Source organism: Zea mays, chromosome 8 (genome assembly GCF_902167145.1).
Source record: "Zea mays cultivar B73 chromosome 8, Zm-B73-REFERENCE-NAM-5.0, whole genome shotgun sequence".
NCBI lineage: Eukaryota > Viridiplantae > Streptophyta > Magnoliopsida > Poales > Poaceae > Zea > Zea mays.
Window position 1 is genome coordinate 20,923,408 of NC_050103.1, and position 16,474 is coordinate 20,939,881.

Here is a 16,474-nt window from a genome sequence, read left to right on the forward strand (position 1 = left end):
AGATTAGTCAAACGCGGAACCCTCTGTGACAGGTGGGCCCTTGCCCCTCAGGCGCATTGTTTTTTTTTGTGTCTCTGGCGCCGTTGGGTGGGGCACCGTGGGCGGTGAGCTGACCGCCGCGCCGTCGGTGGGCGTGGGTTGGGGGTGGGGGTGCTTATTCTGGGCGGCTCCGCCTCCACGTATATATTACACGCGCGCGCATGTACGCGAAGAATTTTAGTGGGGAGCCAACGAAGGCAAGGCAAGCCAGACCAGCAGCGGGGGAGAGAGGAGGCAGAAGGAGATTCTAGGGAGTTAAGGGAGGCGACCGCCATGGGGGACTCCAGCGACTCCGTGTCGGTCGACGTCGAGCGGATCTTCTTTGGCGGCAAGGTCCGTGCGCGGCCTCCTCCCGCTTCTCTTATTTTTGTTTGTCCCATTTCCGATTGGGCTGGGTGCATTCGTGTGGGGAGGGTTTGAGTTTGGTTCGTCGCCCTGGGGTTTGTGCTTGCTCTTTCTCGCCTAGGCCTAACTATTGCGGCGGGTCCGATAGGGGTGTTTGTCATTAGAAGTTCATGTTCCCTCTTTTTCTCTGTTCTCTATTATTAGCGGCAATGCTTGTAAATTGGGGATAAGAGGATTAGCTATTGCGGCGTGATGGTTCCCCACTTCCCTGGTGTGTGTGGCACTGCTTTCAATGTGTACCTATGATGTGGGCATGTGGTTGTAATTGAGAGAATGAGAGCCCCAACTGTCTGTGGTTGATGATGTTAAGAACAGGAAGGCCGACAGGTTAGGTGGCACGAAATTTAGGGGTTTTTTAAGAGCAGGACAAAACCGAGAAAAATCATGACTAAAGGTAAAAATATGAGAGCATCAGCTTAAAAAACCTTTTTTATTTCTAGTGAATAATTTTTATTTCCTCCATTTCATTTTATTTTAATACATAAATTTTTTAATATGGAAACTAAAACTATATTTTAGTTGTTGCATTTAATAATTTAGAGGCTAAAATAAAATATAATAGAGAGACTAAAAATTAGTTACTAGAAACCAAATACCCCTTAGTTGTTTATTGCTAATGCAACTCCTGCCCTTTTTACGCGGCAATGCCTGGCGATTATCAGTATCAAGGGGAAAGTTGTTTGGTCAACTGATGAGAATTAGATGTAATAATAATGTGGCGTAATATGTCTGATTGTGTTATTATTTCTCTGTATGGTACTGAACCCTGATGATCCTAAACGTGTGCATCTGACTCGTGTTTCCTCAGGGGCATCGAGTGAGGACGAGGCACGGCCCTCTATCGGTTTCTGTATACGGAGACGAGGACAAGCCCGCGCTCGTAACTTATCCGGATTTAGCCTTGAATCGTGAGTGCGTTTGTTGCCTCTAGATTTATTTGTAAAGAACGCAATCGTTTTTCATAGATACAGTACAACAGCTTAATACGCTGGGAAAACTCTTCCTGTTCGGTAGACATGTCTTGCTTCCAAGGATTGTTCTTCTGTCCAGAGGCTGCGTCGCTGTTGCTTCACAATTTCTGTGTGTACCACATCACACCTCAAGGGCACGAGGTCAGTTATGATGTGTGTGTGTGTTTTCTTGCTTTGATTAATCCAGTCAACCTACCATTTGTCATTCTTTTTCATGTTAGGTTGGGTTCTTACATGGTTGTTGTTATTATTGTGCATGTTAAGTATTGCAGTTAGGAGCGGCTCCAATTTCAGCTGATGTGCATGTGCCGTCTGTCGATGACCTTGCAGATCAGGTCGCTGATGTCCTCGATTTTTTCAGGTAGCATTTCATATCAGGACATTTGCTGAATTCTGTGTTGCTACTTCGGTTTTGGTAGAGGTGGTCTTGTAATCTCAATTTCCTCTTTGCAGTTTGGGTTCGGTCATGTGCTTGGGTGTCACCGCTGGTGCCTATGTGCTCACCCTCTTTGCGGTAAGTGTGACCTCGAGACGACTAGCTCTTGTATTGTTTCCCTGTTGAGCGCTTGCTAAGAACGATATGTGTTTTTACCTTCGCAGACGAAGTATCGGGAGAGGGTTCTTGGCCTAATGTTGGTTTCACCTGTATGCAAAGCCCCCTCTTGGAGCGAGTGGTTGTACAATAAGGTTGTAACCACCTACTTCAGTTATTTCAGATGCCGTATGTCCTTTCAATTATTCATTTCACCGTGCAATGTTTCAGAGTGTTAACCTCAGAATCCGGTGTCCCAGGTATTGTTAAACTTGCTTTATTACTATGGGACGCGTGGGATAGTCAAGGAAAGTTTGCTTCAGCGGTATTTCAGCATGGTACTTCTGAATTCTGATCCCCCTCTTCAACTTTCGTCTTCGCTTTCTCGAGTTCTCGCCCATATTCGGAGGGAGTAGGGTGCTTGTTACCCAGATTCACTCAGGACTGATGCATTGTGCAGGACGTCCTTGGTAACGGACAGGATCCAGAATCAGAGATTGTCCAAGCCTGCAGAAGTGTTAGTATCAACCTCCTTCATTTTCTCTAGTGCTGTTAAAACAGGATGGGCTATTATATTTATATCACCTGCTATTTGGAAATGAAATTGAAAACATGGTAATCTTCTGTGCAGTTACTTGACGATAGGCAGGGGACTAATGTCTGGCGGTTCCTTCAGGCAATTAATAGGTAACAAGAATGTATCTTTGTTTTGCATGGCCTGAACAGACAAAGGAATGGTGATCTGAATGATAAAAAAACTGACTACTCTGTTCATCAGGCGACATGATCTAACAGAATCGTTGGAGAAGCTTCAGTGCCAGACGCTGATTTTTGTTGGGGAAAACTCACAGTTCCATGCTGACGCTGTCCACATGACCACAAAGCTAGACCGGAGATACTGCGCCCTAGTCGAGGTAACATACAGTTCAAAAAATTGACGTTACAGTTTGATCTCTACGGCACACAGAGGAGTATAAGGAGGATGGCTGAGGGTTTTTTTTTTGTGTGTGTGGTGTTAAAATCGTGCAGGTTCAGGCATGTGGTTCACTTGTCACAGAAGAGCAACCCCATGCGATGGTGATCCCGATGGAGTACTTCCTTATGGGATACGGGCTTTACAGGCCATCGCAGCAGGAAAGCAGCCCCCGGAGCACACTGAGCCCGTTCTGCATCTCGCCCGAGCTTCTGTCGCCGGAGAGCATGGGAGTGAAGCTGAAGCCCATCAAGACGCGCATCTCACGTAACGTTTAGTGTGGGGTGGATCTCGGTTGGCCATGGCATATTGGCATGGCAATCACAACTCATCAAAGTGAAGGACTCCCTTGGGCTGAGCTGATCAACCACGAAATTTTGATGCCTTTCGGCATCTAGCGTGAGAAGATTTACAGGGTGAAGGCAATTTTTGTCGATGCAGGGAGGTTGTAGATAATGAGGGGGAATGGTTGTTTGTTCATATACATATATGTGTAAGTTAGTACACATGTACACCTAAACACGGCATCGTTCCATACAGTACAGAATACAGAGAAAGAAAATGGGAAAGCTGAATCGTCGTCCGATACTGACATGAACTCTCAAGCCCGAGGACATTGTGTTAAAATATAGCAGTTGAAGCTTCAAACAAAAAATGCGTCTTTCAGATTCATGATTAAGGTTCTGTTTAAAAGCAACCCAGTATATAAGATATCAGTTTTTATCTTTTAGCTAGGGAGAATCTAGTTTCTTGGTTTTTTAAGAAACTATGAATCTAATTTATATAAACTGAGACATAAACTGGTATGTTTGGAACCACCTTAATTTCTATAAATCGGTTCTTAAAAAATTTTATAAACCAATTTCTTAAAAACTGGGTGCTTCAAAGCGGTCCCTAATTAATGGCCATATGAACTCGAGTGCTCAGCATCCATTCACAGCCAACACAACATTACAAAAGGCTAAAGCACAACGGTAGTTGTAAAGCCCAAAATTTTGATTAAAAAATAATAAAAATAATAACAAAATAAATAAATAGAAATATTATGTAAGGTTTTAAGATTATGGAGCTATTGGAGATTACTTGATTTTGTGCATATTTAATTAATGGAATTTTATTAGTCAAATAACAAATAAATAAAAACAAGAATATGCATCTCATGCTGAAGTTTTCTTGTATGTTGCAATTGCATTCAAATCCATGAGACAAGTTTAAGTTAAAGATTAGACTTTGAAATTGGAAATAGGAAAGAAAAAAGGGGAAGGAAAAGAATATATATATATATATATATGTATATGTATGTGTGTATATATAAAAATATAAATATATAAATGCATCTCTACAGGTTGGAACTTTATAGGGACATTTAACCCATGAGTGGACCTCTCAAACAAATTGGAGTTCAAATTCTAAATTTGAAATGATGAAAGAAATCCAAATCAGAATGAATAAATAAAAAGGGAATAAACAGCCTTGGGCCGAAATCACCCATTCGGCCCACTATCCCAAGCTACGCGCCAGCCCTCCTCCTCCCCACCTCCTTGGCGTCTATGGCATGTGGGCCCCATTTTCCAGTCCGTGGACGCGCGCTAATCAACTCGCCCAGCCCAACCAACAACCGCGTGTGCTCCCTCCCCGTTGTCACTGACATGCGGAACCCACACGCTGGTCCGCGCTCTGGCACCGCCAGGTGGGGCCCATTCGTCAGATCCATCCCCATCCACGGGTTGTTGAGATCAACCGTAGCAGACTCCTGGCCGCTGCGCAAATCTCGTTGGGCAGGTGCAATGGCCCAGCCGAAGATCCCCTCATCCATGCTGGGCGCTTGCCCTGCCCCTGTAAAGATTGGCGCGACCCTCGTCCTCCAGCACAGAAGCTCCAGGTGGGGGAGGGAGTTTGCCGCCGCGGGCTCTGCTCACCTGCATCGCCGCTCCTGGTCAGACGAGCAGACTCCGAGAGTCTCTAGAACACACCGGATACGTTCGTGAACAAGCGAAGCCGGGGGATCAGGCATGGGTCGAGCAATTGCTCGTCGTTGTGGCGATCCGCCATGGGGCCGCCGTGCGCCGTGAATCAACCAGGGAATTGCGTAACCAAAGGTGATAACCTCCCCTTCCTGCTTTACCTCGTTCTCCCCATCGTATAGCGCCTTGAGGATCTGGTGACCATGCACCAGTGCTTTGTATCACCTATCACCGGCGATGGCGCCACCGTCGGGCGTATGCGCCGCTACACGGTGGCTCGGGATAGGAGAAGACACGCCAGTCGTCAGATGTAGAACCTGTGGCTAGGATTAGATCTAGGGGGTAAACATCTTGTGCCGTTGATCTGGTATTGTGCGGCTATGATTAGAATGCGTATACCCCTTCGCGTGAGTCGATCCAAACCGTAGGATGTCTGGTGAATGCGTAGGATTAGATCTAGGAGATTTTGAATCATGGCTGCTGATTTTGGATCTGGTGGTCACCAGTAGATACCGGTTTGGCAAATAAATGGATTTAATCCTCGCCATGAATCTCTAATCCAACGGCCAGGATCTCTGCGTACCCCTTCGGCCAACACATTTGCTAAAGTGCCCCTGCTCTATATAGTAATCAACCCGTGGTCCAGTCCTGAGTCTTGGAACTATTTGCATAGTAGACCCTGTGCCCTCTAGAATTCACAGTCGCAGTCCAGTGAGTTATTAAATAAGAGAAACCATAATCAAAATGAATTTCTTATATAAAAACCATTCCCGAATCTTGTTAAATCCATAGAAAATTCATATTAAGTCCAAATTGACCCATTCTAGTTCCTATAATTCTGTTTTAATATTATTCATCACTAAGTAATACTGTTTTAGCATTAAACCCATGATGAAATTTAGCTCTTAATTAATTTCGTACTAAACACATAAAACCTTTAGAAATTCATAACTTAAAATCCATAACTCCAAATTGATTCATTCCAGTGGCATTAATTTTGTTTAAATATTGTTTATTACCTATTACCTTTGTCTAACCATGAAACTTGATTTAAAATTATTCACATAAATAACTCTATTCTAGGTATTAAATAACTTCAGAAATTCATAACTTAATAACTGTAGCTCCGAATTTAGTGGTTCTTGTTTCTACGATCTCGTTACGTCGTGTAGAATATTATTATGCAGTTTATTCTTATGTTTGGTGTGATGTTAATTTTGCCTATACCATGTTTGTCTGTATTACTACGTTTAGAAGTGAGGACACGTGTTATCTGAAGAGCAAGTTGGTACCTGAAATCTCAAGTCCTAGACAAGTTGTGCCCTTGATCACTTCTTTTTACCCAGTCATGTTCTGATTAATCATAATGATCTGCATAGGTTAATTTTGATGGGACCCAATATGTCACCCTAGTTTGACTATCTTTATACCTTGTTTACCACTGATCCTTTGGGTAGTACCTGCTATTGCTTTTATGTGGTTTTGAGTATAGAGATACATTTTATTCATGATTAAACTTTATTATCAGTTGTTATTTACTGTTCATGTTAAGATCATTATGTTAATTCGGACATGGAGAACCACCCGGGAAAATAGTGCTACCACAAGGGTGGTATGGGATGCCCTTGGTTGACAAATTAGGAAAGCTAGTGGAGGACTACCTTACCCGAAAGGGGCAAGGGCAATAAGGGAGTGGTCAGTCTAGGGAGGTCCTTGGGTTGATTTTGCTGCGATGGCGGTTAGGTGAGGGATTCCTACACTAGAGCTTCCTAGAAACTGTAGCGGTTTTTTTGAAGCTAGTAGAACTTTGTAAAGGTCTCATAGTGTTACCCTGCCTCGCCTCTTCAGTAGAGGTGTATGGGATTGGCCGTCTCTTGGCAGATGGGTAACATGACTTGTGGGTAAAGATGTGCAACCTCTGCAGAGTGTAAAACTGGTATACTAGCCGTGCTCACGGTCATGAGCAGCTCGGACACTCACATGATTAACTTATGGAACTAAAATTCAATTTGTCATGTGCATTGCATCGCAGGTGTTGTTATTACTTTTGTTCTACTACTTAATTGGGTTGGTATTTACTTATACTTAATAATTACTAATAAAATTTTGACCAACTTTAAAAGCAATGCTCAGCTTCAACCATCCTCTTTGTTAAGCCTTACACTTCACGAGAGCTCCCACCTTTGGTGAGTTCATGCACATTATTCCCCACAACTTGTTGAGCTATGAACGTATGTGAGCTCACTCTTGCTGTCTCACACCCCCCACAGGTCAAGATCAGGTACCACAGAATGAGGCGCATGGAGGATGTTGTGATGAGTTCGTGAGAGGTCTAGGCCGTCGTCTCCCAGTCAACTTTGGGTTGCTAGATCGTTGTCTCCTTATGATGTAATTATTTATTTATTTTGTACAGAACTCCTATTATATAGTAAAGATGTGACATTCGTTTCTGTACCACTATTCATCATATGTGTGAGACTTGGTCCTAGCACACCTGGTGTTTATGTTCGTGTCCGGGTCTCGGTGCCCCGAAACCCGGGTGTGACAGAAGTGGTATCAGAGGCGACCCTCACGATTTCACGGGCGTGTGTGGGTTAGGGGGTTCGGGTATATGGCGCATGACGCATGTGGGCCCAGAGTGGTCACATGGCATGGCATATGACGACACTAGACACACAGGCGTGGCTAAGAGGGGAGGTTCCTGGATTGGGGTTGACTGACGAGGACATCAGACTTCTAAGGGGGTGGATTGTGATATCCTAGCCCCTGGGATGGTGATATCCTGGCCCAAGGCTTAGTAGAATTAATAGAGTATCCATACCAATAAGGTGCATCTTTTTTTTCGGAAGTCTATCTCGAAAGAACCTCCTAGTTAAGCGTGCTTGGCTTGGAGCAATTTGGGATGGGTGACCGAGCAGGAAGTTTTTCTCAGGTGCGCATGAGTGAGGACAGTGTGCACAAAAGATCTGTGTTGGTCTGTGGGGACAATATATGATCCTAGAGAGCTACCAAGAGTAAGTACCTCTGGTCCAGGGATTGGACGAGGTGTTACAAGTGGTATCAGAGCGATGTTGACTGTAGGACGAAACCTAGATAGAACTGGACAACCATTACTTACTTACCTCTGCTACTCTGATTCTTTCTAAACTTTTCTTAATCTTTTCTCGCCTATTTCCGCTTTACTTTGATTACTCTTACCTTTTCGTTTCTAAAGACAAAAGTGGATTTCACACTTTGAAATCATGTACCTAAAGTGACTTTAGGAATAGGAGACCTACTCTTAGGAACAAAAAACAAAACTATTTTTATAAATATCTATGTACTTGAATGTTTGTTCTTATGGCACTTGTCTGATTTGGATCTTTGATTGAGTGTGATGGTTTGTGGAGTAATGTCCACAATCACATCTGCATATACATATAGAAAAAATATACTCATAAAAATAACTAGACATACTAGATTATCCCTCATTAAAGTATCTAGCCTAACAATGTTCATCTTATCTTAAAAGATTCTCTCTTATCTTAATAGATCCACCTTATCTTAAAAGATTCTCTCTTATCTTAATAGATTCATCTTATCTTGAAAGATTTGTCTTATCCTAACCACCCTACTTATCTCATCCTAAAGTAACAACCATGATCTAATTAATGAGATCTTATCTAGTCTATCTGTCGGGTACCGTAATTAGGGGTACCCCCAATGCTCCTAAGCATGGCTGAAAAACATCTTTAAAACAGACCGCAAAGGCTGGTAAGCACAGCTCAAAGTTAAAGCCTCATCTACCAAGGGACGCGATCTCGTATCGAGCCCGGCCTCGGGCAAGAACAGAAGTCCCGGACGGATTCACGCCTCGCCCGAGGGCCTCCTCAGGCAGCAGGCGCACCCCCGGCTCGCCCGAGGCTAAGCTCGGGCAAAATTTGTCGTATAGCAACCTCGGCCAAATCACCTTACCGCCGACCGTATCGCATGCGCATTTAATGCAAGGATCACCTGACACCTTATCCTGACACGTGCGCCTCAGTTGGCAAGGTCAAAATGACCACAGTCACTTCACCCCTTTACTGATCGTTCTGATAGGAAAACAACACTATTTACCCCGTTCCGACTACTGTGCCAACCACCAGGGTAAGACTAACAATAGTAAGTCACGGCCTCTCCCGAGTTCAGCCTCGGGCGCAACAGGGAGCTCCGCCTCACCCGACCCTAGGCCTTGGCCTCATCCTCGGCCTCAGGAAAAGTCACCGCCTCGCCCGACCTTAGCCTCAGCCTCGGGAGAAGGTCTCCGCCTCGCCCGACCTCGGCCTCGGCCTTAGGAAAAGTCACTGCCTCGCCTGACCTTGGCCTCGGACCGACTATGCTACAGAGGACACATCATTACCCTACCTCTAGCTAGCCGCCTCAGGCTACGAAGGAACAAGACCGGTGTCACATCTAGATTACTCCGGCAACAGGTAATGATGGTTCCCTGCGTGCGACCATGACGTCGATTGCTCTCGAGCTCTCTACGAAGGAAAAGAAACATCAGCAAGACCTAGGGCTGCACCGCCAGCTATGCTTCTACAGGGCTCAAGCATTTCTCCGCCAGCCACGTTAGCACATAGCTACACCCCCCATATGTACAGCTGGACCATCCCCTTGTATCTATAAAAGAGGATGCCTAGGGCCTTTTCAAAGGGGGAAAAAGGGGCAGAGGCGGCAAGGACGACGAAGACGAACTCACTCAAACATCGAACTCCACTCCGCAACACTAGGCCTCACAAGAGACCTGGGACCCGTTCCCTCTCTCGCGAAGCTTGTAGCCCCTACTGCAAGCACCCCAGTGCAAGATAATATAAGACTCATCCCTCCTCTTGTGTTTCATCTTGCATCAACCCATCTGGGTAGGGACACGCGGCACAAAATTCACTAGTCGGTTCGGTCGAGGCCCACCCGGGTCCGAAACGCCGACAGTTGGCACGCCAGGTAGGGGGTTCGCTGCGTGTAAGTGAAAGGGAAATGTGCCCTTGGGCCATTTCTAAGTATTTTGGTGATCATATGCCAACACAAATAGTTTAAGAGTGAAACTATGTCAAATGGTGGAAGAAGTGCAAAGTCAACACAAAGGTATGATTCTAGACTGAGTACATTGGTTTTCGTGTACTGACATATTTGTCTAAGTGCTAGAATCAGAGAAAATTTAATTGGAAAAGACTTGGCTCGAGCAGCCAAGACTCTGCTCAGTCTGGGTGCACCGGACTGTCCGGTGGTGCACAGGACTGTCCGGTGAGCCAACGGTCGGGCGCGCCAACGGTCGGTCGCGCAATCCGCGCGTGACGCGTGGCCGAGCCAATGGTCGAATGGGAGCACCGGACTGTCTGGTGTGCACCGGACAGTGTCCGGTGCGCCAACGGCTCCAAGTCTCCAACGGTCGGCTGCGCCAGAATAGGAAAGAAATCCGCACCGGACAGTGTCCGGTGGTGCATCGGACTGTCTGGTGGTGCACCGGACTGTCCGGTGCTCCAGTCGACAGAAGGCAAGAATTGCCTTCCTGGATTGCTCTCAACGGCTCCTAGCTGCCTTGGGGCTATAAAAGGGACTCCTAGGCGCATGGAGAAGCACACCAAGCATCCTTGAGCATTCCTAAGCACCAAGACTTCATTTCTGCGCATTCGATTCTTTGTGATAGCAACTAGAGCTCCATTTGAGTAGAGAACTTTGCGAGTTGTGGTGAGAGCTCAAGTTGTTACTTGTGTGCGTATTGTTGCTCTGATTTTGTGTCTTGTGTGTGTTGCTCATCCCATCCTTACTTCCGTGCTTCTTTGTGAAAATCAAGTTGTAAGGGCGAGAGGCTCCAAGTTGTGGGGATTCCTCGCAAGCGGGATATAGTGAAACGAAAGCAAAACACTGTGGTATTCAAGTGGGTCTTTGGACCGCTTGAAAGGGGTTGAGTGTAACCCTCGTCCGTTGGGACGCCACAACGTGGAGTAGGCAAGTGTTGGACTTGGCCGAACCACGGGATAAACCACTGTGCCTCTCTGTGTTGATCTCTTTGTGGTTATTGTGTTTTGCAAGAACTCATATCTAGCCACTTGGCTTCATTGCTCTAACTCCTAATCAAGTTTTGTGGCTTTAAGTTTCAAGTTTTTACAGGATCACCTATTCACCCCCTTCTAGGTGCTCTCAATTGGTATCAGAGCCGTTCTCTTCAAGAAAGGGACTAATCGCCCGAAGGGATGGATCCTAAAGGAAAGGGGATTGTGATCAACGACAAGGAGAAGGAGTCCTTCATCAAGGAGCCGAAAGACGACAAGCCCACTTGAAAGGGAATTAGGCTTACACCTAGTTCCTAAATAATTTTGGTGGTTGAATTGCCCAACACAAATAATTGGAACTAACTAGTTTGCTCTAGTGTATAAGTAATACAGGTGCCAAAGGTTCACACTTAGCCAATAAAAAGACCAAGTATTGGGTTCAAACAAAGGAGCAAGAGCCAACCGAAGGCACCTCTGGTCTGGCGCACCGGACTGTCCGGTGTGCCACCGGACCAGAGGATTCCGACTTCAAACTCTTCACCTTCAGGAATTCTCAGAAGCTGGCGCGGTATAATTCACCGGACTGTCCGGTGTACACCGAACAGTGTCCGGTGCTCCAAGGATGAGCGGCCTCGCGAACTCGGCAGCCTCGGGAATTCACTTTGGCTGCTCCGCTATAATTCACCGGACTGTCCGGTGTACACCGGACTGTCCGGTGTGACAGCGGGGCAACGGCTACTACGACGCCAACGGTCACCTGCAGGCGCATTAAATGCGCGCCAGAGCGCGCAGAAGTCAGGCACACACGTCATGGCGCACCAGACACTCTACAGTACATGTCCGGTGCGCCACCGGACATCCAGGCGGGCCCAGCAGTCAGAGCTCCAACGGTCGGAACCCTAACGGTCGGGTGACGTGGCTGTCGCACCGGACATGTCCGGTGTGCACCGGACTGTCCGGTGCACCATACGACATACAACTTTCACCAACGGCTAGATTTTGGTTGGTGGCTATAAATACCACCCCAACCGGCCACTTCAAGGTGTGGGAGCCCAAGCAACATTCCAAGTCATCTAGTTGACATACTCAAGCCCTCCCAACCACATATATTCATTGATCCATCCTATACACAAGATTTAGACCACTACAACCAACACAAGTGCCACAAAAGAGAGAGCAAGCAAAAGAGAGCTACTCATTTGAGTTTAGCACTAGTGCCTTGTGAGATTTATCGAGAGATAGTGTGTGCTTCATCTTTGTGTTCATTTGTGCGTGGAGTTTTGACTCCCATTGAACTTCCTCCAAAGTTTTGGAGGCTTGTAAAAGCTAGCAAGAGACACCAAAGTGTGTGGTGGTCCTTGCGGGATCGAGAGTGATCCTTGAGAAGAAGAAGAGCTCGCCGATCCTTGTGTGATCGGGGGAGAGAGGGAAAGGGTTGAAAAAGACCCGTCCTTAAGTGGACTCCTCAACGGGGACTAGGCCTTCAAGGGCCGAACCTCGGTAAAACAAATCACCCGTGTCCATTGTGTTTATTGCTTGTGATTTGTTTGTTTTCCCTTGCTCTAAGCTTTCTTGCACCATTATTTGCTAATATCATTTGGTGTTGCTTCAAGTTAAATTCCCATTTAGTGAAGCAACACGTTGCAAGAAAGAACTTGACCTAGTGCTCTTCTCATCTAAGGCTTCTTGCTTTGTTATTCTATAACTTATTAATTGTATTGATTTATCACTCCCGCATTATTTAGCAATACTCTTTTCAAGCAAGAACTTAGTTTGTATACTCCTATTTTTGTATATCTTGTTCTAACCACTAATCAAGGGATCTAGTTGGGGGATAAAGTTTTAATTTTTAGGTTTCGCCTATTCACCCCCCCTCTAGACGACTTTCAATTGGTATCAGAGCTAGGCACTTCATCTTGAGTCTAACAACTCGAAGTGATGGCTCGTAGGAGATCCCAAAAGAACAAGAGGAACCAAGAGAACAAGGAGGTAACTCTTGAGATATTACTTTCCGATTGTTCTAATTATGATTCATGGTCTACTAGAGTAATAAATGCTTTTAGAACGGTAGATCCACAATTAGAACAAATTTTAGACAAGAGTATCTTCCCTCCTAGTTATAACGGAAAAATTATCTCCGAGGAGGATCAAATATGTTTTCGCTTAAACTACCTAGCTTTTGACATCTTAAGCAATTCTCTTAGCAAAGAAGATTATCGTGCCTTCATATCGAATTATGACGAATCAATCCATGATGCGCATGATATTTGGACTAGAATTAAAAGCAAATTTAATGAGTCCAAACATGATAGTTCATTTTGTGCTTCTACTTCCTTTGGTATTTGTGATACTAACCATTGCAAGGGAGAAGAAGAAAATGAACGGTGGAGACCAAACGATGAATCCACCTCTCCAAAAGGTTTGTCTTCCCATTTCGATTCCCACATGTGTTGTGTGGCTAATGCAAATGATAGCGGAAGCACAAATGAGGATGAGGAGGAAGAAAGAAGCTTTGTGCAACTCTACGCTCGCCTAAGCCAAGAAGATAAGGCGGTCATGCTCAAACTTCTAGAAAGAGCGAGAGAGCAAGGTGAAGCTCGTCAAAGGCTAGAAAGTATTCTCTCCATGAAGATGCAATGCTTTGACGAGTTGACTAAAGAACATGAGGAGCTAAAGTGCTCTCATGTTGATTTGGTCCAAAGGTATGAAACTATTTCAATTGAGCAAGATAACGCTTTACATTGTATCGCTCAATTAGTAAATAAGAATACCTTGCTTAAGGACCAAGTAGAAAAGCTAAAAATTGAAAATCTAGCTTTTCAAGAAAAATATGATATGCTCCTATGCTCTCATGAAAATCTTAGAGATGATCATATCATATTAAACATTGCTCATGAGGTTGTGATAGAAAACTTAAAATCCCAACAACCTCACTCATGCACATGTATTCAAATTGATACTATATTACCATGTGCTAATGCTTGTTGTCCGTCGACAAGCAAATCTTCCTTTGAGCTAGAATTTGCAGGAACAAACGATGATTCATATCAAAAGCTCAAGGAAGAAAATGAGAGGCTAAAGATGAGCTTGACACAACTAAAAGGGAAATGCATTGCCCAACCTTCTCAAGATAACCGTGATCACATGGTGAAGAAGCTTGAGACGGAACCACCGTGGCATGCACTACATCCCTTAAAGAAAATGTCAAGGATTTGAGGATTACCAAGAGGAAGAAGCAAAAGATAAAATTCAATACCTCCTCCAAAAGCCTCAACCACGCCTCTACAAAAGGTAACATCCAAGGTAATGATCAAGCCACACTTCACATTAAGAGGTGTAGTGAATGCTTTGAAGAGGGGCACTTGATTAGGTCATGTCCCTACATTAAAAATGGCTTGATTATTAACAAGGATGATAGACTTTGTTTTAAATGCTCCAAGAAGGGACACTTGCTTAGATCTTGTCCCCATTTAAAACAAAAAGGCATAGGGTTAGAAAAGAAAGTTTTTACTAACCATGTAGCAGGCAACAAACAAGGAAAGAAGAAAACTTCAAAACTTGAAAAATGCCTATGCTACACATGCCGAAAGAAGGGACATCAATGCAAGGATTGTCCCATTGGTAACAATTCCACTCCTAGCTTGTCAATCAATTCTTATGTAACTAGGCAACCCAAAATTGCAACTTGTGCTAGAAAGGTAATGAGTTTACCTAATGCTAAGGACTTTTGGGTTCCTAGATCTTTGTTGACTAACGGTGATGGACCCATCAAGCGATGGGTACCAAAATATGCTTGACAAGATTTGTAGGAGAAGGAGATGATATGAAGCCTTGGGGTGCTTGAGAGAGTCCATTCAAGCTATCAATCTTCAATGATCTATATCCATGATTGACCCGAGGTTATTCTTCAAATTACTATATCTTAAACTCATATCATCTCGAGAAAGATATTATATGTTGTAGGAAGTGAAAAGATATCATGTGTGAAAAATCAAGGCCTACAACATGGAGGAAAGCCAAAGGATGGTAACTCTTATTTTTTAAAGTGCAAGTATTTTAGAATATCATTTCTTATGTGTCTTGTGTAGCCACATAGAAAAATTGAAGCACTTCAAATGTCTTTAAATTAATATTACCATTCTTTGAAGAATTTCCTCTCATATGGTAGATTGCACATTCATCATTTCCATTCGGCAATCTACATGCTCTAATTTGTTACAAGTATATCATGGCATGTTCTTCCTCTAATTATCTTGCTGTTGCCATGTTTCTAGATATAGAGAGATATTTCAAGTTCCTAAAAGAACAAGGTGTTGTGTAAGGAATTCAAATCCTTAGGACACTTATAAAAGGAAAACTCTCTCTATAACTAGAATAGTGAGACTATTGATTTTATTTAAGTAATCCAAGAAGTCTCACTTGTAGAAAATAAGGTTCTCTTTGGAAGCATGTAATCTAACATGAAAAGAAAAATCAATCCAATGTTTTATGTTGTATTTCTACTTGATCATATTGGATATGATTCTTTCACATTTATCGCTTTCCAAATCATGAATTAGATTTATTCCTATAATCTCAAAGGATTATTTGTGCTTATTTTATGAGTTAAAATTGAGCATAACATCATCTATGGATAATCTAGTTCATGCTATGAAGTTTCCATGTTTTAGTAATCTAGCTTTTCATTCCTTATAAAAAATGGTTACAAAAATGGAAACTAGTGCTTGTGTTACTAACAAACGTATCTCTTGAGCTTACTTATGAATATCTACAAAAGAGAAAGTACACAAGCCTCATGGGTTGTTCTTCACCCAAAAGAAAGGTAAAAGCAAAGGTATGGGAACTCATCTTCTTAATCAAATATAGTTCCCATCAATGATTATTTACTCTAATTATATCTCTATGAAGAAATAGATTCTTTATCGAATTTAAATTGGCTAAGATGTGCATTCAATCTCATTCTCATCAATGCACTTATCCATTAGAATCCATTTCATGCCTTTGCTATATTTGTTATCATATTGATTTGCTTCCAAGTATTGATTAACTAAATTTAATATGGTAAAGTAAAATCTCCAATGATTATTAAAATGCTCACTCATATTTCTCAAATGAAATGCACTAATGTTAAGGATTTTACTTCATGTCTGTGTGACTTATGAATGATGAACTGTCTATATTTTCTATCTAAAGAGATCATCTTTCATCATATACTCCCTTGTGCTATTAACATCTTTCTTGAGTATTTTCAATAAGTTTGAAAGGAAAAGGAAACAACTACAAAGGGAGGAATCTCAAATGAAAGAGGAGGACATCAAGAACAACAACACCTACTTGGACAATAAGGTCTACAAAACAATCAATGGTGTGGTTGTGAGTATTCTAAATACTTTCATTATGAGACTACTAGGCTTAAGTTGTTATTGCAAAATTTATGAGCCTTGATCAAGATGTATAATGCTTCTCCCTATTTGTCTTTAAAGTAAATACATTCATTCAATTCAAATACTCGATGCATATCTTTAGGGGGAGTCTATTCTTATATCTTGATTTTGTTGAGACTATTGCTTTATCTC

The 16,474-nt window shown here is 43.4% G+C and overlaps 1 protein-coding gene across 3 annotated transcripts; it reads left to right on the forward strand.

Annotated features, from left to right (window-relative positions):
* On the forward strand, positions 1–3,512 carry LOC103634902 (protein NDL1). 3 transcript variants are annotated; one of them, XM_008657476.3, is made up of 11 exons: positions 1–372; positions 1,253–1,352; positions 1,459–1,556; positions 1,688–1,776; positions 1,869–1,929; positions 2,016–2,102; positions 2,208–2,285; positions 2,408–2,464; positions 2,579–2,634; positions 2,726–2,861; positions 2,977–3,512. In XM_008657476.3, the coding sequence occupies exons 1-11, from the start codon at positions 313–315 to the stop codon at positions 3,196–3,198; spliced, it is 1,044 nt and encodes a 347-aa protein (XP_008655698.1). In that variant the 5' UTR covers positions 1–312; the 3' UTR covers positions 3,199–3,512. The 3 variants fall into 3 exon arrangements, with proteins under 3 accessions (XP_008655698.1, XP_020398432.1, XP_020398433.1); XM_020542843.2 differs by having other exon boundaries at positions 12–372; positions 1,253–1,356; positions 1,680–1,776; XM_020542844.3 differs by having other exon boundaries at positions 213–372; positions 1,253–1,356.
* The last annotated feature ends 12,962 nt before the right edge of the window (positions 3,513–16,474 follow it).

What these genes read in the sequence shown, in the direction of transcription:
- LOC103634902 (XM_020542843.2), top strand. Translation starts at nt 313, where the DNA reads ATGGGGGACTCCAGCGACTCCGTGTCGGTCGACGTCGAGCGGATCTTC. An exon ending in TTCAGCGGTATTTCAGCATG is followed by an intron (nt 2,286 to 2,407) that starts GTACTTCTGAAT and finishes TGCATTGTGCAG; the next exon opens with GACGTCCTTGGTAACGGACA. An exon ending in TTCCTTCAGGCAATTAATAG is followed by an intron (nt 2,635 to 2,725) that starts GTAACAAGAATG and finishes TCTGTTCATCAG; the next exon opens with GCGACATGATCTAACAGAAT.